This window comes from Mesoplodon mirus, assembly GCF_964341445.2.
Source record: "Mesoplodon mirus genome assembly, chromosome: 6".
Lineage (NCBI taxonomy): Eukaryota > Metazoa > Chordata > Mammalia > Artiodactyla > Ziphiidae > Mesoplodon > Mesoplodon mirus.
Genome location: NC_138982.1, coordinates 3,362,481 through 3,387,169, shown reverse-complemented (window position 1 = coordinate 3,387,169; position 24,689 = coordinate 3,362,481). Strand labels below are relative to the sequence as shown.

Genomic DNA, 24,689 nt, shown 5'->3' with positions numbered 1-24,689 from the left:
AATTTTATTGTCACATTTGTATATGCAGTAAAAGCAAATGTTTCACTGCAGAACAAATTAAAATAAAAACCATCATCTTGAATGTGATTTTGTATCAGTGCTTTTGTTCCTTTTGAGTAGTAAACTCAAAATTTGAATGTGATTTTGTATCAGTGCTTTTGTTCCTTTTGAGTGGTAAACTCAAACTTTAACTCTGATGTGTAGTATTGCCTGAAATTTATTTATCTCTTTTCTATAGTATTTTATTTTGTTGCTGCATTTCACCACTAATGGCTAGTGTCCTTGATATCTTCTGCTGTTCCTCCTATATTGGGAATTTGACCAATGCTCAGTTTGGTGCTAATCAGATGCAGAGTAATATTTGGATACTTTAGGTGGAATAGGAACTTTCTTACATAGTGGCAAATATGATAATCGAGGATGATCTGTTACCAAGAAATGTAAAACCAAGCAGGGGACCTGGTTTGGACAGGAGAGGTAAAGAAATTGAGGCCTATTCCCAAAGCAGATGATATTTTGTGGTAGTAATCTGGTCACACTTAGCCACACCACTCCTTTTTAGTCATTGTGTAATACATGTTGAGAGAGACAGAAAGCGGTTTTAAGCCAATGTAGAAAAGCTATAGAAATAATGAAAGAATACTGGTAATTTCGGACATCTGTTGCACAATACATGAGAAGAAAGATTGAAAATTACCCAGAATGAGAATAATCAGGAATTAAAAACAATTGGAACTCTTTATTGCAAATAAAATTATCAATATTTTAATTTATATTTATTTTTCATTTCAGCTACAAGAAAATCAGGATGAAATCGAAAATATGATGAACTCTATTTTTAAGGGTATATTTGTTCATAGATACCGGTAAGGGATTTTAAAAATCATTTAGAACATCTTTAACTTAAATAATTTATTGCTTCTTTGTAGTCCTAGGCAATAAAAATATAAACTTTCTAATTATTTGTTTCGTTAGCCGGAAAACAGCTTTGGGTATAAAAGCTAAATAAATGTACTATTAACTGTGGTCAAAATTGTACCACCACCATCATTGCCACACTCTTCCAGATTCAGAACATGTACTGTTAGAGACATCCTATGTACTTGGATTTGTACTGATGTAATATTAATAAGATATCATTAAGTTAATGTGGCCTTAATAAGATTTGATTGTCTTCATATTTGAAAAAATTAAATTCCCTACTTCCTGCCCTTTTGTACTCATCTTGTTATATGATCAAATTAACCAACAGTGTTTTAAAAATGTGTTGGTGAAGATGGGAGAAATGAGTACGGTAGAGGGCACCTCTGCAGATAATGCAGCATCTTTATAACATCACTCGTCTTTACCTTCAACTATACACAAGAAAATAGGATCAAAGTATTTCTGAAGTATTTTTGTCATGCTCCATTGCAAGTTGTCTTTCTGTGAAACGTGTGACCTATTAAAATACTACATGAGCGTATTTCATGGAGAATTAATGAATCATATACATACGCTTGTTGCCTTCTATTAATTTGATTTGATATGTTTAGGCAGATAGACACAGATAATAGATGCACTGTTTTTAGACACATTTAAGACTTTAATTGGTCAGTTAGTTTTAAAAGTTAATTAAAACGGAAATTATTTTTTTAAAAAGAAAAATTGGTAACTTCGATAATTTACCTTAAAACATTTTATTTTAACTGAAAATGTAAAACTCTTTTGAAATAGAACCAAGGCTTTTACTTTGAGTATGAATTCTCTGAATGGAGTATCACATCCTCTTTCTTACATAAACCATGCATGTTAATGAATTATCGACAAATTTATTTTCAAAAAAGCAAAAATTTCCGTATACCTGCCTTGCAGTCTTTTTTTTAAATTATAGCTTTATAGACATATAATTAACATAAAATAGCACATTTAAGTGCATGATTTGATGACTTTTCATACACACACACACATTACACACACCCCTACCTGTAAAACTACCACAGGCAAGATAATGAATATATCCATTATCCTCAGAAGTTTTCTCCTACCACTTTGTAATTCCTCCTTTGCTGCCACTCTCCCCTTTCCCATCCTTAAGCAATCAATGATCTCCTTCCTAACTGATTTGTTTACATTTTCTAGAATTTTATAGAAATGGAATTTACACTTTGTACTCCTGATTTTTGTTCGTGTCTTGGTCTGGCTTCTTTCACTAATAAAATGAAGGGCTTTCATCCTTAAGACTTAATTGTAAGTTTTTTGTAGATTAACTTTATCTGGTTGAGGAAGTTTCCTATCCCTAGTTTTCTGAGACTTTGTTAGGAATGGATATTGAATTTTGTCAAATACTTCTCTCCATCTTTTGAGATCATTATGTAGTTTTTCTTTTTTAAGAGTGTTAATGTGGTGAATTAAATTGGTTGATTTTTTAAACATTAACTCAACCTAAACTTCTTGGAATAAAACCCATACACATAATCATGCTATATTATTTTTCTTCATTTAAATCTTTTTATTGCTATAAAGTCATTTTTTTTGAAATGTAGATGATTTACAATGTCCTGTTAGTTTCGAATATAGAGCAAAGTGATTCAGATATATATATAGATAGATATAGATAGATAGATACAGATATATGTATAGATATATAGATATATACAGTAAGTCCCCTACATACAAATGAGTTCCGTTCCGAGAGTGTGTTCGTAAGTCCAACTTGTTAAGTCCAAGAAAGTTAGCCTAGGTACCCAGCTAACACAATTGGTTATGCAGTACAGCACTGTACTGCAATAGGTATATAATACTTTTCATGCAAATAATTCATAAAAATCAAACACACGCAAACAATAAAACATTTTTCATCTTGCAGTACAGTACCTTGAAAAGTACAGTAGTCCAGTACAACAGCTGGCATACAGAGGCTGGCATCAAGTGAACAGGGAAGAAGAGTTACTGACTGGAGGAGGGAGAGGAGGTGGGAGATGGTAGAGCTGAAGGATCGTCAGCCACAGGAGATGGAGGGCCAGCTGCAGTTTCACTCACGCCCGACACTGATGGCACAGGTTCTGGTTCCTTGCTGGATTCAGTTCGGTCTACCCTCTAGAAAAAACGATCCAGTGATGTCTGGGTAGTAGCTCTTTTTTTCTCGTCATAGATGACACAGTAGCACTGGATTGCATCCTAAATGGCTGCTGTAACCTTTGTGTACTGTTCCACATTCGGGTTCTGTGCCCCAAAAACTAACAGTGCCTCCTCAACTAAAGAAAATTCCCTTGCCATTTCCTGCATCGTAAATCTCTTCAGTTCTGCAGTTACTTGTTCTTCCTCTTGTCTCTCTCTTTGTCTTTGCTCTGGACCTCCAATTCCTTTTTTTTTTTTTTTTTTTTTTTTTTTTGTGGTATGCGGGCCTCTAACTGTTGTGGCCTCTCCCATTGTGGAGCACAGGCTCCGGACGTGCAGGCCTAGCGGCCATGGCTCATGGGCCTAGCCGCTTTGTGGCATGTGGGATCTTCCCGGACCGGGGTACGAACCCGTGTCCCCTGCATCGGCAGGCAGACTGTCAACCACTGTGCCACCAGGGAAGCCCTGGACCTCCAATTCTTGGTGCCTCTTAGCAGTACCAGCTACATCACTGCTGCTTTTACACTTGCTTCCGGACATCCTGGGCTTGAAGTAAAGATACTCTACTACTATATACATTACTGTACAGTAAAGTACACAAAAGCACAACCACTTGAAGAGGATGCACACACATCACAGTGTACACCAGACGTGAATTAACTTACATGATTAGACATGCGAACACACGTTCACGTCTTTGAAAGTTGTCAACTTAAAGGTCCGTATGTAGGGGACTTACTGTATATGAATGTATATCAATTTTTTTCAGATTCTTTACCCTTGTAGGTTATTACAAAATATTGAGTATACTTCCCTGTGCTATACATTAGGTCCTTCTTGGTTATCTATTACATTTTGTACACAGTAATGTGTATATGTTAATCCCATCCTCCTAATTTATCTTCTCCCTGCCCATCTCTTTTGGTAACCAAAACTTTGTTTTCTGTGTCGGTCACTCTATTTCTGTTTTGTAAGTAAGTTCATTTATATCTTTCTTTTTTTATTGATTCTTCCAATATTGTTAAAATGGCTCTACTACACAAGACAATCTACAGATTCAGGGCAATCCCTATCAAATTACCAATGGCATTTCTCACAGAACTGGAACAAAAAAATGTTTAATTTGTATGGAAACACAAAAGACCCCAAATAGGCAAAGCAATCCTGAGAAAGAAAAACGGACCTGGAGGAATAAGGCTCCCTGATTTCAAACTATACTACAAAGCTACAGTTGTCAAAACAGTATGGTATTGCACAAAAACAGAAATAAAGATCAGTGGAACAGGATAGAAAGCCCAGAAATAAACACATGCACCTATAGTCAATTAATCTACAACAAAGGATGCAAGAATATACAATGAAGAAAAGACAGTCTCTTCAAGAAGTGGTGCCGGGGGCTTCCCTGGTGGTGCAGTGGTTAAGACTCCATGCTCCCAATGCAGGGGGCCCAGGTTTGATCCCTGGTCAGGGAGCTAGATCCCACATGCATGCCGAAACTAAGAGTTTGCATGCCACAACTAAGGAGCCCGTGAACTGTGACTAAGACCTGGTGCAACCAAATGAATAAACAATAAATTTATATAAAAAAGTGAATCATTAAAAAAAATGAAGTGGTGCTGGATAAACTGGACAGCTACATGTAAAAGAATGAAATTAGACCGTTCTCTAACACCATATACAAAGCTAAACTCAAATGGATTAAAGACCTAAATGTAAGACCAGTTACTATAAAGCTCCAGGAGGAAAACATAGGCGGAACACTCTTTGACATAATTCGCAGCAAGATTATTTTAGATCTGTCTCCTAGAATCATGGAAATAAAAACAAATATTTTTTAAATGGGACCTAATTAAACTTAAAAGCTTTTGCACAGCAAAGGAAATAATAAACAAAATGAAAAGACAACTTACGGAATGGGAGAATATATTTACAAACAGTGCACCACCAAGGGATTAATTTCCAAAATATTCAAACAGGTCATACAGCTCAATAAAAAAAACAAACAAAAAAAACAATCAAAAAACTGGGCAGAAGACCTACCTAGACGTTTTTCCAAAGAAGACATACCGATGGCAACAGGCACAAGAAAAGATGCTCAACATCATAATTATTAGAGAAATGCAAATCAAAACTACAATGAGGTATCACCACACTCCAGTCAGAATGGCCATCATCAAAATGTCTGCAAATAATAAATGCTGGAGAGGGTGTGGAGAAAAAGGAACCCTCCTACACTGTTGGTGAGAATGTAAATTGGTTCCGCCACTATGGAGAACACCATGGAGGTTCCTTAAAAAACTAAACATAAAGTTACCATATGATCCTGGAATCCCACTCCTGGGCGTATATTCAGAGGAAACTATAATTTAAAGAGATACATACACCCCAGTATTCATATCAGCACTATTTACAATAGCCAAGACATGGAAGCAGCCTAAATGTCCATTGACAGATAAATGGAAGATACAAATGAAGTTAATTATAAAACAAGTAGACCCACAGACATAGAAAACAAACTTATGGTTGCCAAAGGGGGACAGAGGGAGAGAGGAATTAGGAGGTTGGGATTAACATATAAACACTACTATATATAAAATAGATAACCAATGAGGACCTATTGCATAGCCCAGGGACCTATACTCAATGTTTTGTAATAACTTACAAGGGTAAAGAATCTGAAAAAAAATGCATATGTGTGTGTGTGTGTGTGTGTGTGTGTGTGTATAGCTGAATTATTGTGCTGTACACCTGAAACTAACACAACACTGTAAATAAACTATACTTCAATTTCTAAAAGATAAATTAAAAAATTTTTTTAATTAAAAAAAATATTCTTCCAATCCAAGAACACGGTATATCTTTCCATCTGTGTTGTCTTCCATTTCTTTTTGCCAGTGTCTTATAGTTTTCAGAGTACAGGGCTTTTGCCTCCTTTTGTAGGTTTATTCCTAGGTATTTTATTCTTTTTGATGCAATAATAAACGGGATTGCTTCTTCAATTTCTCTTTCTGATGTTTTGTTGTTAGTGTATAGAAGTGCAACAGATTTCTGTATGTTTTGTATCCAGGAACTTTACCAAATTCATCGATGAGGACTAATGGTTTTCTGGTAACATCTTTACGATTTTCTATGTATAGCATCATGTCATGTGCAAACAGTTACAGTTTTACATCTTCTTTTCCAATTTGGATTACTTTTATTTCCTTTTCTTCTCTGATTACCTTGGCTAGGACTTCTAAAGCTATGTTGAATAAAAGTGGCGAGAGTGGCATTCTTGTCTTCTTTTTGAACTTCGAGGAAATGCTTTCAGTTTTTCACCATTGAGTATGATGTTAGCTGTCTGTTTGTCATATATGGCCTTTATTATGTAGAGGTGTGTTGCCTCTGTGCCCACCTTCTAAAGAGTTTTTATCATAAATAGATGTTGAATTTTATCAAAAGCTTTTCTGCATCTATTGAGATTATCATATAGTTTTTATTCTTCAGTTTGTTAATATGGTGTCTCACATTGATTGATTTGAGGATATTGAAAAATCCTTGCATCTCTGGGATAAATCCCGCTTGATCATGGTGTATGATCTTTTTAATGTATTGTTGGATTCAGATTGCTAGTATTTTGTTGAGGATTTTTGCATCTATGTTCATCAGTGATATTGGCCTGTAATTTTCTTTTTGTGTGATATTTTTGTCTGTTTTTGGTATCAGGGTGATGTATGATGTAGCCTCATAGAATGAGCTTGAAAGTGTTCCTTCTCTGCATTTTTTTGAAATAGTTTCAGAAGGATAGGTGTTAACTCCTCTCTAAATATTTGATAGAATTCGCCTGTGAAGCTTTCTGGTCTGGACTTTTGTTTGATGGGAGTTTTTTAATCACAGATTCATTTCAGTGTTTGTAATTGGTCTGTTCCTATTTTCTATTCCTGGTTCAGGCTTGGGAGATTGTACCTTTCTAAGAATTTGTCCCTTTCTTCTAGGTTATCCATTTTTCTGGCATAGAGTTGCTTGTAGTAGTCTCTTACGGTTCTGTGTATTTTTTTCGTGTCAGTTGTCACTCCTTTTTAATTTCTAATTTGTTGATTTGGGCCCTCTCTTTTTTTTCTTGATGAGTCTGGCTAAAGGTTTATCAATTTTGTTTATATTTTAAGAGAACCAGCTTTTAGTTTCATTGATCTTGTCTGTTGTCTTCTTCATTTCTATTTCATTTATTTCTACTCTAATCTTTATGATTTCTTTCCTTCTACTAACTTTGGGTTTTGTTTTTTTTCTTCCTCTAGTTGCTTTAGGTGTAAATTTAGGTTGTCTATTTGAGATTGCTCTTGTTTCCTGAGGTAAGTTTGTATTGCTATAAACTTCCCTCTTGGAACTGCTTTTCCTGTGTCCCATAAGTTTTGGATCATTGTGTTTTCGTTTTCATTTGTCTCTGGGTAATTTTTGATTTCCTGTTTGATGTCTTCAGTGAACCATTGGTTGTTCTGTAGGATATTGTTCAGCCTCCACATGTTTGTGTTTTTTACACTTTTTTTCTTGAACTTGGTTTCTAGCCTCATAGTGTTGTGGTCAGAAATGATGCTTGATCTGATTTCAGTTTTCTTAAATTTACCAAAGCTTGCTTTGTGACCCAGCATGTGATCTGTCCTGGAGTATGTTCCATGTACACTTGAAAAGAATGTGTATTCTGCTGCTTTCAGATGGAATGTTCTCTGAATATCATTTAAGTCCATCTGAGGTGTCATTCAAGGCCTGTGTTTCTTGATTGATTTTCTATCTGGATGATCTGTCATTTGGTGTAAGTCGGGTGTTAAAGTCCCCAAATATTATTTTGTTACAGTCAGTTTCTCCTTTTGCATCTGTTATCATTTGCCTTATATATTTAGGTGCTCCAGTGTTGGGTGCATATATATTTACAATTGTTATATCTTCTTCTTGGATTGATCCTTTGATCATCATGTAGTGTCCCTCTTCATATCTTGTTACAGTCTTTATTTTAAAGTCTATTTTGTCTGATATGAGTATTGGTACTCCACCTTTCTTCTGATTTCCATTTGTGTGGAATAACTTTTTCCATCCCCTTACTTTCAGTCTGTATGTGTCTCTAGATCTGAAGTCAGTCTCTTTGAAGGCAGCATACCTATGGGTCCTGTTTTTTGCATCCATTCAGCCAGTCTGTGTCTTTTGGTTAGAGCGTTTAATCCATTTACATTTAAGGTAATTATCAATGTGTATGTTCTTATTGCCATTTTGTTAATTGTTTTGAATTTGTTTTTGTAGGTCTTTTTTTTCTCCTTTCTTTTTTTGTTCTCTTCCCTTGTGACTTGATGACTGTCTTTAGTGTTATGTTTGGATTCCTTTTTCTGTTTTGTGTGTATATCTATTACATGTTTTGGTTCGTGGTTACCATGAGGTTTTTATATAGCAGTCTGTATATATGTTTTAAGTTGTTGATATCTTAATTTCAAATGCATTTTAGATACCCTGCATTTGTACTCCCCTCCCCGTCACAATAACTGTTTTTGATCTTATATTTTATATCTAATTTTTTTATGTATCCCTTAACTGTTGTTTTTTTTGGGATACAAACGATTTTATTACTTTTGCCTGTTAACCTCCCTACCAGCTTTGTATATGGATGATTTCCTACTTCTATTATATGTTTCCCTTTACCAGTGAGCTTTTCAATTTTGTCCTTTTCTTGTTTCTAGTTGTGGCCTGTTTTTTCAGCGTAGTTCCTTTAGCATTTGTTGTAAAGCTAGTTTGGTGGTACTAACTTCTTTTAGCATTTGCATGTCTGTAAAGCTTTTGATTTGTCCATCAGGTTTGAACAAGAGCCTTGCTGGTAGAGTATTCTTGGTTATAGGTTTTTCTCTTTTATGACTTCAAGTAATATTGTGTCCCTCCCTTCTGGCCTGCATAGTTTCTGCTGGAAAATCAGCTGGTAACCTTATTGTAGTTCCCTTGTATTTAATTTGTTGCTTTTCCCTTGTTGCTTTTAATACACTCTCTTTATCTTTAACTTTTGTTCATGAAGTACAATGTGTCTAGGTGTGTTCCTCTGTGGGTTAATCCTGTATGGGACGCTCTACTTCCTGGACTTGGGTGACTGTTTTCTTTCCTGGGTTAGGGAGGTTTCCAGCTATTATCTCTTCAAATATTTTCTCAGGCTCTTTCTTTCTCTTTTCCTTCTGGGACCCTATAATGTGAATATTAGCGTGCTTGAGTTCTCTTAAACTTCCTCATTTCTTTTCATTCTTTTTTCTTTTTTCTATTCTGTGGCCGTGATTTTCACTACTCTGTCTTCCAGCTCACTGATACATTCTTCTGCCTCATTTAGTCTGCTATTTATTCCTTCTATTATGTTTTTCATTTCAGTTATTGTATTATTCAATTCTATTTGGTTCTTCTTTATATTTTCTAATTCTTTGTTAAAAACTCCTAATTTCTCGCTCCATGCATCCATTCTCGTCCCAGTACCTTTTATCATCTTTACAATCATTACTCTGAACTCTTTCTCAGGTAGATTGCCTGACTCCAGGTCACTTAGTTGTTATTCTGTAGTTTTGTCTTGTTCCTTCATCTGAAACATATTACTCTGTCACGTCATTTTGTCTGAATTGCTATTTGTATTTTTATATGTGTGGTAAGTTGGTTACATTTCTCTTGAGATTGTTCTTGTTTCCTGAGGTAAGTTTGTATCACTACAGACTTCCCTCTTAGAACTGCTTTTCCTGTGTCCCTTAAGTTTTGGATCGTTGTGTTTTTGTTTTCATTTGTCTCTGGGTAATTTCCTGTTCGATGTCTTCAGTGATGTCTCGACCTTGTAGAAGTGCCCCTCTGTAGGTTACATCCTATGCTTCCCAGCAGTGCACTCCCCTCTTGTAATCCAAGGACCAGGGCCTAGCTGGTCCCAAGGTACTGTCTGGCCTGCATTTCCAAATTCAATCTGCAAGCTGCGTGACTGTAGTTTTCTTGTTTCTGGTGTCTGCCCCCTGGTGGGTGAGACTGGTCTGGAGGCTTGTGCAGGCTTCCTAGTGGGAGAGGTAGAGCTGGGGTTTGGCCCTCTGATGGCCAGGGCCTTGTCTAGAGGCCTGTCTTTAGGTGGATGTTGGCTCAGGAAGTCTTAGGAATCCTGTCTGGTGATAGTTGGGGATGTGTCCCCATCCAGTTCGGTTTTTGGCCTGAGGCATCCCAGCACTGGAGCCTATAGGCTATTGGATGGAGCCAGCTCTTGTGCTGATGCCCGAAGCCAGATGTTAGCCTCCCCAAGCATTCATGCAAATGAATACTCCCTGATATGCCTATCACCAGTGTCTATGTCCCCAGGGTGAGCCACAGCTGCCCCCCCCCACCTCCACAGGAGACCCTCCAAGACCAGCAGGTAGGTCTGGCCCAGGCTCCTATCAAATAACTGCTTTTGCCCTTTGCCCCAGTGCACGTGAGATTTTGTATGCACCCTTTAAGAGTGAAGTCTTTATTTTCCCCAGTCTGTGGACCTCCTGTAATCAAGCCCTCCTGGTCTTCAAAGCCAAATGCTCTGGGGGCTTCTCTTCCCAGTAGTGGACCCCCAACCTAGACAGCCTGATGTAGGGCTCATAACTCTCACTCTTGTGAGAGGACCTTTACAATACAATTTTTCTCTGGTATGTGGGTTGCCCACCCGGGTATGGGATTTGATTATATTGCGAGTCTGCCCCTCCTGCTGGTCTTGTTGTGGTTCCTTCTTTATGTCTTTTGTTGTACAAAATCTTTTCTGGTAAGCTACAATGTTCAGCGATGTAAGTTACATCTTACAACAATTGATGATTGTTCTGAAAATTACTGTGATTTTGGTGTGCTCGTGAGAGGAGGTGAGTTTAGCATCTTTCTACTCCTTCATCTTGGCCACTCCTCTCTCTATTATTCTTTTTTTATCTTCTTGGATATCATTTGCTGAAATTGCCCTAGGAATTTTTGTATCTGTGTTAAGAGGGATATATATCTATAACGTTTATTTTACCGAGTGTCTCTGACTGCTTTTGGTACCAGTGTGATGCTGGCTTTGTAGAATGAGTTGTGATGTAGTCTCTCCTTTTTAATTTTCTGGAACAGTTGAATAAAACTGGTATTATTGCTTCCTCTGATAGGAGTTAAACCATTGGGTTCTAGAGTTTTCTTTGTAAGGATGTTTACAACTACAAATTAAATTTCTTTAGTAGATATAAGACTGTTCACTTTGTCTTAAAAAAAGTGATAGATTCATCTAAGTTGTTGAAGTATATTCAAGAAATATCAGCATAAAGTTGTTCATAGTATTGGTGGTTTCATCTCTCACATATCAGTCTGTCTAGAGCTAATCAATTATATTTATATTTTCTTAGAAAATGAGATTTTGGTTAATTGTACTTCTATTTTTCTGTTTTCTGTTTTACTTGATTACTGTTCTTTTCCTTATTATTTTCCTTCTTCTGCTTTCTTTGGGTTTCCTTTCTCTGCCCTTTAGTTTCTCAGGGGGGAAATGGAGATCACTGATATAAGGCCTTACTTTTTTTTCCTCTATTAATTTTTACGCCTATAAATTTCTTTCTTAGCCATGCTATAGCTGTATCCCCTAAATTTGGATATGTTGTGTTTCCATTTTCATTTAGTTCAGAATGCTTTCTAATTTCCATCTGGACTTGTTTCTTTGGGTCATGGATTATTTAGAAGTTTGGTATGTATTTTCACATATCTCAAAACTTTCTGTTATTGTCTCCTAACTTAAGTTCATTCTAGTCAGAGAACATACTTTATGTGACTTGAATGCTTTTAAGTTTATTGATATTTGTTTTATGGCCCACAGTATGTTCTATCTTGATAAATTTTTTATTTGCATGGGAAAAGAGTATGTATCATGGTTTTGTTTTTATGTCAATTATGTCAGACTTGGTTGATGGTTATTGTTGAAGTCTTTTCTATCCATACTGTTTGTCTGTCTTTTTATTCTAACAATTATCAAGAGGGATTTTATAGAAGTACTTTTTGTATTCTTGATACAGGTGCATTATCACATAAATGATTTTCATATTTTTCCCCAGCCTGTGGCTTTCCTTTCATTTTCTTAATGATACCTTTTGAAGAACAAAAGTTTTCAATTTGAATGCGGTAATTTATCAATTTTTCTTCTATGGTCATGCTTTTGATGTCATATCTGTGAACATTTTTCCTAACCCAAACTGTTCTTCTGTGTTTTATTCTACAAGTTTATTCATTTAATAATTTAAGTTAATTTATATGAATGATTTTTTTAAAGTTAATTTTTGTTTATGGTGCAATATAAGGACACTTTTTGCATATAGATATTCATTTTTACAAGCACTATTGATGAAAGGCTGTTCTTCAGCTGAATTCCTTTGGCACTTTTCTTGGGAATCAAATGACCATGAATGCAAAGTTTTATTTCTGGATTTCCTAATTTGTCCTTAAACCCTTACCAGCTGTATTGATTACAGTACTTTTAAGGTGTTTTTTAAAAGCTTTGTTGAGATGTAATTGACATATAACATATGTATGTTTAAGGTGTACAACAAGATCCTTTGAAACATAATATATTGTGAAATGATTATCACAATAAGGTTAGTTAATACCTCCATCATCTCAAGTAATTACCTTTTTTAATTTAGGTGGTGATAACATTTAAGAATTACTCCCTTAGCAACTTTCAACTGTGTACTACAGTACTGTTAACTGTAGTCACCATGGTGTACATTAGGTCCCTAGAACTTATTTATCTTATAAATAGAAGTTTGTACTCTTTGACCAACATCTCCCTAGTTTCCCCCACCCCAGCATCTGGTGACCACATTTCTACTCTCTATTAGTTTAGCTTTTTTAGAGTCTACATATAAGTGAGAGCATACAGTATTTTTCTTTTAGAGTAAGTTTTTAAAATTAGGTAGTGTTATGTCCTTTTACTTTGTTTTTCAAAATTGTTATGGCTATTATAGATCCTTTACATTTCTATATAAATTCTATAATCAGATTGTCAATTTTTGCACAAAATCTTGCTGGAATTTTGATAGAGAATATAATAAATCAGTATACGAATTTGGAGAGAATTTCCTTCCTCATTATATTGAATTTTCCATTCTGTGAATATAGGTTGTATCTCCATTTATTTAGATATTCTTTAGTTTCTCTTAGCCATTTTTATTATTTCAGTGTACATCTTATACTACTTTTGTTAAATTTATTTTTGTTTTCATGTGTATTTTGTTATAATGGGAATTGTGTCCTTAATTTTTGTTGTAGACTCTTCCTTATTAATATGTAAAATATAATTATTTTATTACTGCAAAATTATAAAATACTTTCATTAGTTCTGTAGTTTGGGGGTTTTGTTTTTGTAGCTTCTTTAGAATTTTCTACATAAAGGATTATGCCATTTGTGAACAAAGGCACTTTTAATTTTTTTTATTGGCCTATTGTACTGAATAGAATCTCCAGTACAATACTGAGTAAAAGTGGTGAGAGAGGACAGCTTTACTTTTATTCCTGATCTTAATGGGAAAATAATTAGTCTTTAAAATTAAGTATAATGTAAGTTTTTTTATGTTGATACCCTTCAGTAGGATGAGGAGATTCCCTTCTAACCTGGTTTTGTTAGGTGTTTTTATTGTGATTGATTGTTTGATTTCATTTTTTCTGCTTCAGTTGAGATAAAAATACAGGCTTTTAAAATTGATATAAGGTGTTATATTCATTCATTTTCAGATATTAGACCAATCTTGCAATCTGGGAAAATTCCACATGGTCATGGTATATAATGTTTTTTCTATGCTACTGGATTTAGTTTGCTAATATTTTGTTAGGGATTTTTGTGTCTACTTTCATAAGGGGTATTAATATGCTTACTAGCCTCAGAGAACTGGAAAATGTTCCCTCCTGCTCTATTTTCTAAAACAGTTTATGGAAGATTGTTTTTTTTGGTTTTGTCTTGTTTTATTAATTTGATAGAATTCACCATGGAAGTCCTTTAAGCCTAGGTTTTCCTTTGTGTGAAGACTTTCATTTACTAATTAAACTTATTATAGATCTGTCCAAATTTTCTATTCCTTGTTGATTCTTTATGGTAATTTGTCTCTTTCAGACAATACTTTATTTCATGCATAGTGCACATTTGGTTGTATAATGTTATTTATGATATTTCTTTATAATCATTTTTATTTCTGTGGGATGTCTCCTTACTCATTCTTGATTTTGTAATTTGTATCTTCTCTCTTTTTTGTGTTGGTCAGTCAGCCTAGCTAAAGGTTTATCAGTTATATTGATCTTTTCAAAGAATAAACTTTTGCTTTCATTGACTTTATTTATGTATTTTTTTTATTTCATTGATTTTTGCTTCAACCTTAATATTTCCTTCCATGTGATTGCTTTAGTTTTAATTTACTTGTCATCTTTTAGTTTCCTAATGTAGATTGTTGATTTGTATAGCCTTCTTCCTTTCTTATCTGGCATGCTAAGCTATAAATTTCCCTCAAAGTACTGCTTTAGTGACATACCATGACTTTTTATACAACAAATATGTTGTATTTTAAATTTTATTCAGAACTAAAAATTTCCTTATTTTATTTGTGATTTCTTCTTCAACTCATGGGTTGTTAAGTTTTCTTGTTTAATTTTGAAATATTTGGAGGTTTTCCAAATTAATTTCTCTTCTTAATTTCTAGTTTAATTGCATTGTTGTTAGTAAACACACTTTCAGGTATTGATATTTGAATCATTTTATACTTTATGGGCCTTGTTTTTCTTAATCAGTTGGATTATCCAAAAAAAATACTACATGTGCATAAAAAAAGGATATATTCTGCTGTTTTGTTACATCTTCCTGTAAACCTTTTTATCATTATGAAATGTCCTTTTTTAGTTTGACTTTTTTTTTTTTTGTCTCAAAGACTTCTTTGCCTGATAATAATATATCTCTGGTTCTTTTATGGGTACTTTTTGTATGATGTATCTTTCATCATCCTTCCACTGTTTGTGTCTTTGAATATGAAATATATCTCTTATAGACAGCCTAGAGTTGGATCTTGTGTTTTTATCCATTGAACAATCTCTGTTCTTTTCTTTATGGTTGCTACAGAAACTACATCTCATTAGCATGACTAATTTCACATAAATGTAGCATCTTTGCTCCAGTATAGCCCCATTTTCTTGTTCTTCCTTTATACTATTATTGTCAAATATCTTTTATCTCTATTTGGTATTACCCCAACATTACCATTTTAACTATTATCAGTATATACAATCTTAAGATTTTCAATGAAATTAAACAAAGAAGTATTCATGCTATCTTCTCTTTTTACCCTGTTGTTAACATTTCCAGCATTCTTCATTTTCTTCTATGAATTTGAGTTATTGTATAGAGTTATTTCCTTTCAGTTTGAAGGACTTTCTTTACAGTTTCTTATAAGGCAAGTGTCCTAGCAGTCTTTGTTTATCTGGAAATGTCATTATTTCATCTTCCATATTTGAAAGATAGTTTTGGGCCTCCCCGGTGGCGCAGTGGTTGAGAGTCCGCCTACCAATGCAGGGGACGGGGGTTCGTGCCCCGGTCTGGGAGGATCCCACATGCCAGCGGAGCGGCTGGGCCCGTGAGCCACGGCCGCTGAGCCTGCGCGTCCGGAGCCTGTGCTCCACAACAGGAGAGGCCACAACAGTGAGAGGCCTGCGTACCACACACAAAAAAAAAAAAAAAAAAAAAAAAAAAAAAATTACTGAAAGATAGTTTTGCTAGATATAGAATTCTTGATGGACAGTTTTATTTTCCTTTAACACTTTTAGTGCCTTTCTACCACCTACTGGACTTCATTGTCTCTGAGTAAAAAATTAGTTGTTAATCTTGCTGTTCTCCTGTACATTTGTGAGTCACTTTTTTTGTAGCTTTTATTTTCTTTTCTTCTTTTTTTCCCCATTTTTCTTTGGCTTTCCACAGTTTGCTTCTGTGTTTGGATATGGACCTCTTTGTGTTCATCCTACTAAGATTTTGTTGACCTTCTTGGATCTGTAGAGTCATGTTTTTCATCAAATTTCATAAGCTTTTAGCCGATGATTCTTCAAATATTTTTTACCCATTTCTCTTTGTTTGGACTCCTTTCACACATATACTGGTATACATGATATTGTTTCCTAGGCTTTTGGAGCTTACATGCATGTGCATGCTCTCACGCGCGCGCGCTCTCTCTCTCTCTCTCTCTCTCTCTCTCTCTCTCTCTCGTTTTTCCTTCCTCAGTGTTTTTCATCTCTATTCTTTGGGTAATTTCTGTTTACCTATCTTCAGGTTCAGTGTTTTTTTTCTGTCAACTCAAATATGCTGCTGAAACCATATGGTGAGTTTTTTATTTCTGTTATTGTACTTTTCAGTTGGTCCTATTTTTATACTTGCTGTTTCTTTATCATAATCCACTGTTGGTTGAGGCCTTGTCATGTTCTCATCTAGTTCTTTGAATATAGCATCTTTCAATATAATCTGATTATATTTATTGGATCTGCTTTAAAATCGTTGCTAAATTTAACAGCTGGGCCCACTCAGAGACAGTTTCTTTAGACTGTTTCAGTTTCCAAGTATAGGTATTACTTCCCTTTTTCTTTGTACATCATATAATCTTCTGTTAAAAACTGTGCATTTTACAAAATATATCTTAGCAAATTTGGGTTCTGATTTTTTTTTCCCCTGAAGTTTGTCGTGTTGTTGGGGATTTTGTTTTTGAATAATTTACTTGGACTTAATCTCGGGAATTTATCTCTCCTGGACTGTAGCTTTAGGCTAGCAGAACTCTGCTATTTCCCCATTCATTTGTTACAGAGTTTGCTCTTTTATTGAAATCTTCCCTGGGTGTTGGTATTTAGCATGTTGCTACCAATCAAGTCAGCTTCCTCAGCTCAAAACCGTGGTTTTCATGGGCATTCCCAATCCTGCTACCTCCACTACATCTGCTGCTCTGAGTTTTAGGGTGTTTGAAGGGGTTATGTCCATTCAATAATGTCATAGATTTTTGCTGTTTTTGGCCCAAATTTCATCAGCTTTTTATGAGTAAATGCTTCTCAACATTTTGAATCTATTTCCAGGCAACTAAAAACATTGTTTTTGTATTTTGAGTTATTTGGGGGGACGGGAAGAAAGGTGTTTTCTCTTAGTATAGAATTGTAGGTTGACCTTTATTTTTTATCAGTCTTTTAAAGGAATTGATCCATTATCTCTGGTTTGGCTTGTTTCCAACTAGAACTGCTGTGTCATTCTTATCTTGTGTCCTTTGTAGTTAATTTATCTTTTGCTCTGGTTGCATTTAATTTTTTTTTTTTTTTGTAACTAGTTTAACCAATTTTGTCATGATGTTCTTCAGGATCATTTTCTTCATTTTTGTTTTATTACATCCAGGCTCTCCTCAAGCCTCTTGAATATATGTATTTTGTTGTAACTTTTAATGTTCTGTTTCATCTGTGTCATTTCTGATTCTGTTTGTTTTGGTTAATTTTTCCCCTTATTATGGGTCATTTTCTTCTTCGAGTGCCTGGCAATTTTTATTAGGTGCCAACCACTGTGGGTTTTGTTTTGTTGGGTACCAGACAATATATTCTTAAGAAATTCATCCACTTTTCTCTAGGACATAATTAATGTTTGATCTTTTCAAGACTTTTTTTAAGGTTTGTTAAGTGGACCAGGGCAGCGTTTAGTCTAAGGTTAACTTTACCCAGATACTAAGATAAAACCATTCTTTGTACTTTTCTTGATGCCCTGTGAATTACAAGGTTTTTCTGCTCTGGCTCACTAGAACACAAAGTATTCCAAGCCCTATGTTTGCTCCAGAGGTTGCCCTCTCTGCTCTTTCCATTCTTTCCCCAGCATTGCCTGATTTGTTCACATGTACATGCTCTTTATACTCAGCTGAAGAGTTGATAGGGTCTTTCTGCAGATGCCCAGAGCTCACTCTCTCTGTGCATCTCTGGTACTGTGCCTTGTAAAATCTAACCACCTTGTCCTCTAGAGTCCCAGCTCCTTTTCCTCAACTCAGGGAAATACCCAGGCTCTGTATAGGTTCCCCTGCCTATACCACTGCCCTGCTCTGCCTGATATCCAACACCTAGAAAGTATTATTTTATGTATTTTATGCAGTTTTTTTAGTTTTTTCAAGAGGAAGAAGCATAAATCCTGTCCATCTTGGCTCAGCCACACAATTTTGAATGCAGAATCCATATCATTTTTTATGATTTTACCTCATATTCAACACCAAAATAACATAGCCTTTATTTCATTTCAGTGACCCACCCTTTCTGAGTCTTGCCAAAATTTTCAACCTATTATTCTCATAAAAGCAACAATTCTTTAATTTCCTACTGTTACCTTATTGATTTTTTAATTTAATCAGACCTTGCATACTAGTATTGAATCTGTCATAGCTCACTTTTGATACATTAAAATTTCAATTCCTCTGGGCTTCCTTGGTGGTGCAGTGGTTAAGAATCTGCCTGCCAATGCAGGGGACACGGGTTCGAGCCCTGGGCTGGGAAGATTCCACATGCCGTGGAGCAACTAAGCCCTTGTGCCACAACTGCTGAGCTTGTGCTCTAGAGCCCAGGAGGCACAGTTACTGAAGCCCACATGCTTAGAGCCCATGCTCCACAACAACAAAAGCCACCACAATGAGAATCCTGCACACTGCAACGAAGAGTAGCCCTTGCCCGCTGCAACTAGAGAAAGCCCATGTGCAGCAACGAAGACCCAACGCAGCCAAAATTAAATAAATAAGTAAATAAATAAATGTATTTAAAAAAAATTTCAGTTCCTCAAAAGAGGGTTGAAAATATATGTGAGAGTATGACCTGCCTGCCAAAGTGATCAGCATGTCATGGATGCCAATCATTGGTTTTTCCAGAAGTATCACTTAGTCCACTTTATTGATTAAGGGAAAATGTTACTGCATGTACATACTAGAAATAGAAGTGCTGTGGAGAGTTGACACTTTCAGTTAATGCTTTTTCTCTCCTGCCACCCCAACTTCAAAAATTAAAAATTAATTAAAATTAAATTAAGATTAAATTAATTGTTAGATTTAAGTACTAGTCCATAGGAAATATAGAAAATAGAAGAGCATTTTGTCTGACTGAATCCTAATGGTATCATTTTAGTCCAGAATGTGGGAAGTTGCATAGATCAAATGACCTGGTTTATTCAACAATTAAATGGCATATAATATGAACAAGTGGACTTAAAAACACAATTTTAAAATACCAGACATGAAAAATATATTAATGGGTATATATTTAGTGAAGAAAATATACTTTAGACTGTTGAAGGGACACTTAGTGAATTAGAATATAATATTGAGGAATTTACCTAGGCATAGAAGATAATAGAATGACATTTCTGAAAAATGGGGGATCGTTTGAGAGGCCTCTTAAGTCCTTTACATAGGATTTCAAACAAAGAGAGAAGTATTGGAAAGTAGTAAAATGAGAGAACTGAAATTTTACAAAATTGATTAAAAAATGGAACGTTCAGGGCTTCCCTGGTGGCGCAGTGGTTGAGAGTCCACCTGCCGATGCAGGGGACACGGGTTCGTGCCCCGGTCCGGAAAGATCCCACATGCTGTGGAGCGGCTGGGCCCGTGAGCCATGGCTGCTGAGCCTGCGCGTCCAGAGCCTGTGCTCCGCAACGGGAGAGGCCACAACAGTGGGAGGCCCGCGTACCACAGAAAAAAAAAAAAAAATGGAATGTTCAAATTAAAAAAAATTAGAGTGTTGAGTAGGTTAAGGAAAATGTTTCACGTATAGACCTACTGTAGTCAAAGTACAAAACATCAAAGACCATGAGAAAGTCTTAAAATCAAAAAAGACTTATTTTAGTGATAGTAAAAGAATTTAAAAGTTTGGTTCTTATTATTAACAAATTTAATGAAAGAAGTGATAACAGAGGAAAGATTTCAACAATTTTGAGAAGATGAAACATGGATATTTTTTATATTCTCATTGAGTCTTTCATCTTTTTATACAATAGTGAAACATTTCAGAATCATGTTTTCAGAGCTATTCTTATATGATACCATGATATGATTTATTCTGAGTAAACTGTCATTCTATTATTTTAATCTTCTTACTTCCTAACATTTCACCCTTGACTTAACCTGTGGGTTAAGTTCATAGTTAGAATGTAAATATAAATTAAAGGTATTTTTCTTTGAAAGTTAATATATCCTTGACATTCAGTTTTTAATGTTATGCCTAAATTGCTGTTAATAGTAGAATATTAAGGAGTAATGCAGGATAGCAGATAGCTATGTCACCTGCTTTGTGGGAGACTCTTAGTGATAAAATGCCTTGTTGTATATATTGTCAGTATTTTCTCTAATGGATAATGCAATGAAAGAGATGAAAAGTATTTTTAATTTCATAAACTTATTATGTTTCTGACACACTTTAAATAATGCTGGTCATCCTGAAATAATTCAATGGAAGATTTGGATTTAGTAAGCAAACCAGGAGAGTTTCAGTTCTTTGGTCTACACAAACATTACTGCCTCTCAGAAGCCTTCCTTGACCCCTTCTGTTTCCCTCCATCATTTTACATGCTTCTGTGTTCCTTGTACTGCCCTTTGCTAACATTTAATACTCTATAAGATAATATTTATTTTAATCATCTTTCTGCAAGCTATCATCTCTATTCTCAAGTTCTTGTTCACAGTCTAATAAAGGATATAGTATGACTTTTCAGTAACTCCTTCAGCTGTTCCTTTCTCCCTTAGGCTTTTTTCCCCCCAATCTCTAGGAGTTGTTCTATTTTGGAAAATGTAAATTTTTTTAGCCAAACATTAGTGACAAAATTGGTTGAGTCATGAATTTATTGTGTTGTACAATTTAGAGAGTGGACCTTCTTAGCATTCATAATTATTTCTTACTCTAGAGCTCTCATGAGATTTCTTGTGTAAGAGAGATAACTGTGTCAAAAAATATATGTTAACCAAGAATTAGTCTCTGAAATTTATCAGTCATTTTAATTTAATCTTCTTCCTTACTGGGAAAGCATCTATAAGGGTAGTACACAAAACATTTAATTAAAATTCAGTAGCAGAAAACAATTTGAATTTCATTTGCCAAGAAATTAATTCAAAACAAAAACTTAAGTCCAGATATTAAAGTAAAGGCATACTAACTGAGGATCAGTAAATTAGGTAAGTTTTCCATAGAAATGAACATAATTATTCTTTTATGCTTTAAAAAAGAGCTACAGCAAAGGATTAATTGCCCCAGAATTATTCTTTTCTAGTTTTTTTCTTTCTTTGAGTTTTCAAGTAAAGTGTATTCTGACTTCATCTTTAGTTGTTCATTTCAAGGCCCCAGTACTAGAACTATGAAAATTAGTTCATCGTGTGATTTTCTTTATACATTTCCTCTTGTCTTAGTAACTTTTTTGCCCCCTACTTAATCTTTGTTTTAGAAACTTCCAAACACCTGCAGCTAAACGTTATCTTTCTAAATGGAGTGAGACCTTTGGAAATAGAGATTAAGGTGTTAAAAATAAATGTAATATAAAAATCAAAGACTGAAGATCTCTAAAATATGAGAAAAGTATCTATATCAAAAAATATATTGTAGGGGCTTCCCTGGTGGCACAGCGGTTGAGGGTCCACCTGCCGATGCAGGGGATGCAGGTTCATGCTCCGGTCCAGGAGGATCCCACATGCCGCAGAGCGGCTGGGCCCGTGGGCCATGGCTGCTGGGCCTGTGCGTCCGGAGCCTGTTGCTCCGCAATGGGAGAGGCCACAGCAGTGAGAGGCCCGCGTACCACAACATAAATAGATAGATAGATAGATAGATAGATAGATAGACAGATATCATAATCAAGCCACGGAATATTTAGAAACATACTGCATTTTCATTTTGTACTTCATTTACTTAAATAGAATGTTAGTTCCTAGAAGGCAAGAAGAAAGCTATCTATGGTAATAAGAGGATGTGCCATGAATCATGGAAAACCTGAAAGTTTACTAGAGCTTGAAAGAATAATTATTGTAGGTAATCAGAGTGGAATGAGGGCACTGTGAGTGTAGGAATCACCACAGACATGTAATGTGTGCAGTTTAGCTATTTGGACTAAAGAACTCATTCGTAGACCAAACTAATAGAAGATTGGTTATGGCTCAATTGGCAAAGGCCTTTAATAACAGTAAAGCTAAGAATATTGGTTCTCTTTTGCCATATAACAACTTACCCCAAAACTTGGTACAGTATACATTATCTCATTGTTACCATGGGTCAAGAATTTGGGAGTGGCCTAGCTAAGGGGTTCTGGCTTAAGTTCCCTCCTCAGGTTGCAGTCACGACTTTGGTTGAGGCTGCAGTCACTTGAAGGCTTGACTGTGGTTGGAGCAGCTGCTTCTCGTATGACTTTACTCACATGGTTGGTGGAAGAAGACCGAGTTCCTCACCACATTGAGTTCTCTATAAGGCAGCTAGAATGTCCTTAAGACATGGCAGTTGGCTTTCCTGAGAGAGACTGATCCAAGAGAGAGAACAAAGAAGTCACTATGTCTTTTTTGACCTAGCTTCAGAGGCCAAAATTCATCATTTCCACTGAATTATATTTATTAGAAACAAGTTAATAAGTACACCTGTATTCAAGAAAAGAATCATGTGTCTCCACCAAAGGGAATAGTAACAGAAAATGTGTGAACATTTTAAGACCACCACAAAGAAATTCTTATTTTATTGTATAGTCTGTAATTACATAATATAATTACATGTAGAGAATGATTAATAGGGTGGTATCAGCAAGCCAAGTAGATTAGAGCTCCAAAACCCAAATAGGAGAAGAATCACCTAGGGACTTTTAATAGTAGTAGAATGGGCTGTCTTACATACATAGTCAAATTGTAAATCTAAAAAGGATATTTAAAAAATTTTAAGTTAAAGTGGGAGGCGTCAGACTAGCATCTGAAGTAGACAAGGACTGGGATTCCAAGAAGATAAGCTGTATCAAAATGTTGGCAGTGCTTACAGAGAAGAGCTGTGTTTCAAGAACATGAGCTTTTGGCAGTCTAATAAGCGTGAGAAAAAGGTATTAGAGGTTAGGCTTAGACATAGAAATGGTTATAAAAAAAGATTTTGAGCAATATTTTCCTACTGAAATAAAGCTAAGCCTTTATATTCTCTAGCCTTGGGAATCAGCTACCCATAATCTCAATACCAGAGGTAATGGTAATACCAATGGTAATGAATGGAAGAATGATTGAGCTATGTATTATGAGTTACTGTACTTAGTAGTCACTATAGTTTTAATCAAAATACCATACCTATTCATTGTGTCCTTAGCCTACTTCCCTGAGCTTGTGTAATAAAAAACTCAGCCTGGTTTTGTTTGTTTTAATTTTTTTGATTGGTTTGTACAAGCGTATTTCAGCAGAGAATAAGTGTAATTGATCTTTGGGATTTGGGTATTTTGTGGTTATGTTTTGGTTTTGGACGGGAGCTATTTTATTTTGTTTTATTCTTGCTGTTGGTTTTTTTTTTTTTTTTTAATTTGGACAGCCCAGTAGAAGACAAAGTATATGAACTTGTTCTTAGAAGCAGACATTTATATAAAATAGTAGCACAATACCAAGTGACAGGCAGGGATGAAAGCACTATATGGAGAAATTTGTTAATATCTAATTCAGGTAAAGATGTGTATTCCTTCTCACCCAGTAAATTTCACTTCTAAGTATAACAACAGTGTCTCACAGACTTGACTGACCATGTCCTATATCAAGTACACAGATGTTCCAAGAAAAAATACTTACTTGCCTTACCCCATGTGAAGCATTTTAGTATTTTCTATCCCAAATACTTTTTTTTCCCCACTCACTAACTTTATTTCATAATGTGCTGGTAGGTAGTAATGCACTGTTTGAAAAACACTGCCCTAGGGGAAACGCTTACACAAGAAGACATGTACGAGAATGCTTATGCCATTCATTGTTAATAAAAGCAAAAACTTGGAAACAACCTAAATGTCTGCCACTGAGAGAATGTATAAGTAATTTGTAATTTATTTATAGAAAGGAACACTGAACATCAGTTAAAGTTAATATATTGGACTTGGAGCTATATGAATCAGTGTGTATAAACTGCAAAACCTGGTTTGTGAAAAAATCTAATTGGAGAGGAAGCCTATAAGATATAATGTATGTAAAGTTTCAAAATATGTAAAACAATATATATGAAGTTAAAGCATAATAACTTTGTAATGTCTGAAATTTTTCATATTTAGAAAAAAAGAAATACCCTTGAACCATTCACATTCATTATTTTAAAGGTCAAGGAACATTCTTTCACAGTTTTTTTTTTTTTTTTCCTTTTTTTTTTTTCTTTTTGCGGTATGCGGGCCTCTCACTGTTGTGGCCTCTCCCGCCGCGGAGCACAGGCTCCGGACGCGCAGGCCCAGCGGCCGTGGCTCACGGGCCCAGCCGCTCCGCGGCATATGGGATCCTCCCAGACCGGGGCACGAACCCGTATCCCCTGCATCGGCAGGCGGACTCTCAACCACTGCGCCACCAGGGAGGCCCTCTTTCACAGTTTTTAAGCTACTTTTATATTGTATCATCTATGAA

At 35.4% G+C, this 24,689-nt stretch overlaps 1 protein-coding gene across 3 annotated transcripts in view; it reads left to right on the top strand.

Annotated features, from left to right (window-relative positions):
* Window positions 1-24,689, top strand: part of STAG1 (STAG1 cohesin complex component) — a gene marked incomplete at its 3' end in the record, with an annotated part of 433,334 nt that overhangs the window by 280,963 nt on the left and 127,682 nt on the right. For all 3 annotated transcript variants that reach the window (XM_082624612.1, XM_082624613.1, XM_082624611.1), the window contains one exon: window positions 793-866. In XM_082624612.1, the coding sequence (XP_082480738.1) occupies window positions 793-866 (74 nt within the window). The remainder of the gene's footprint in view (window positions 1-792; window positions 867-24,689) is intronic.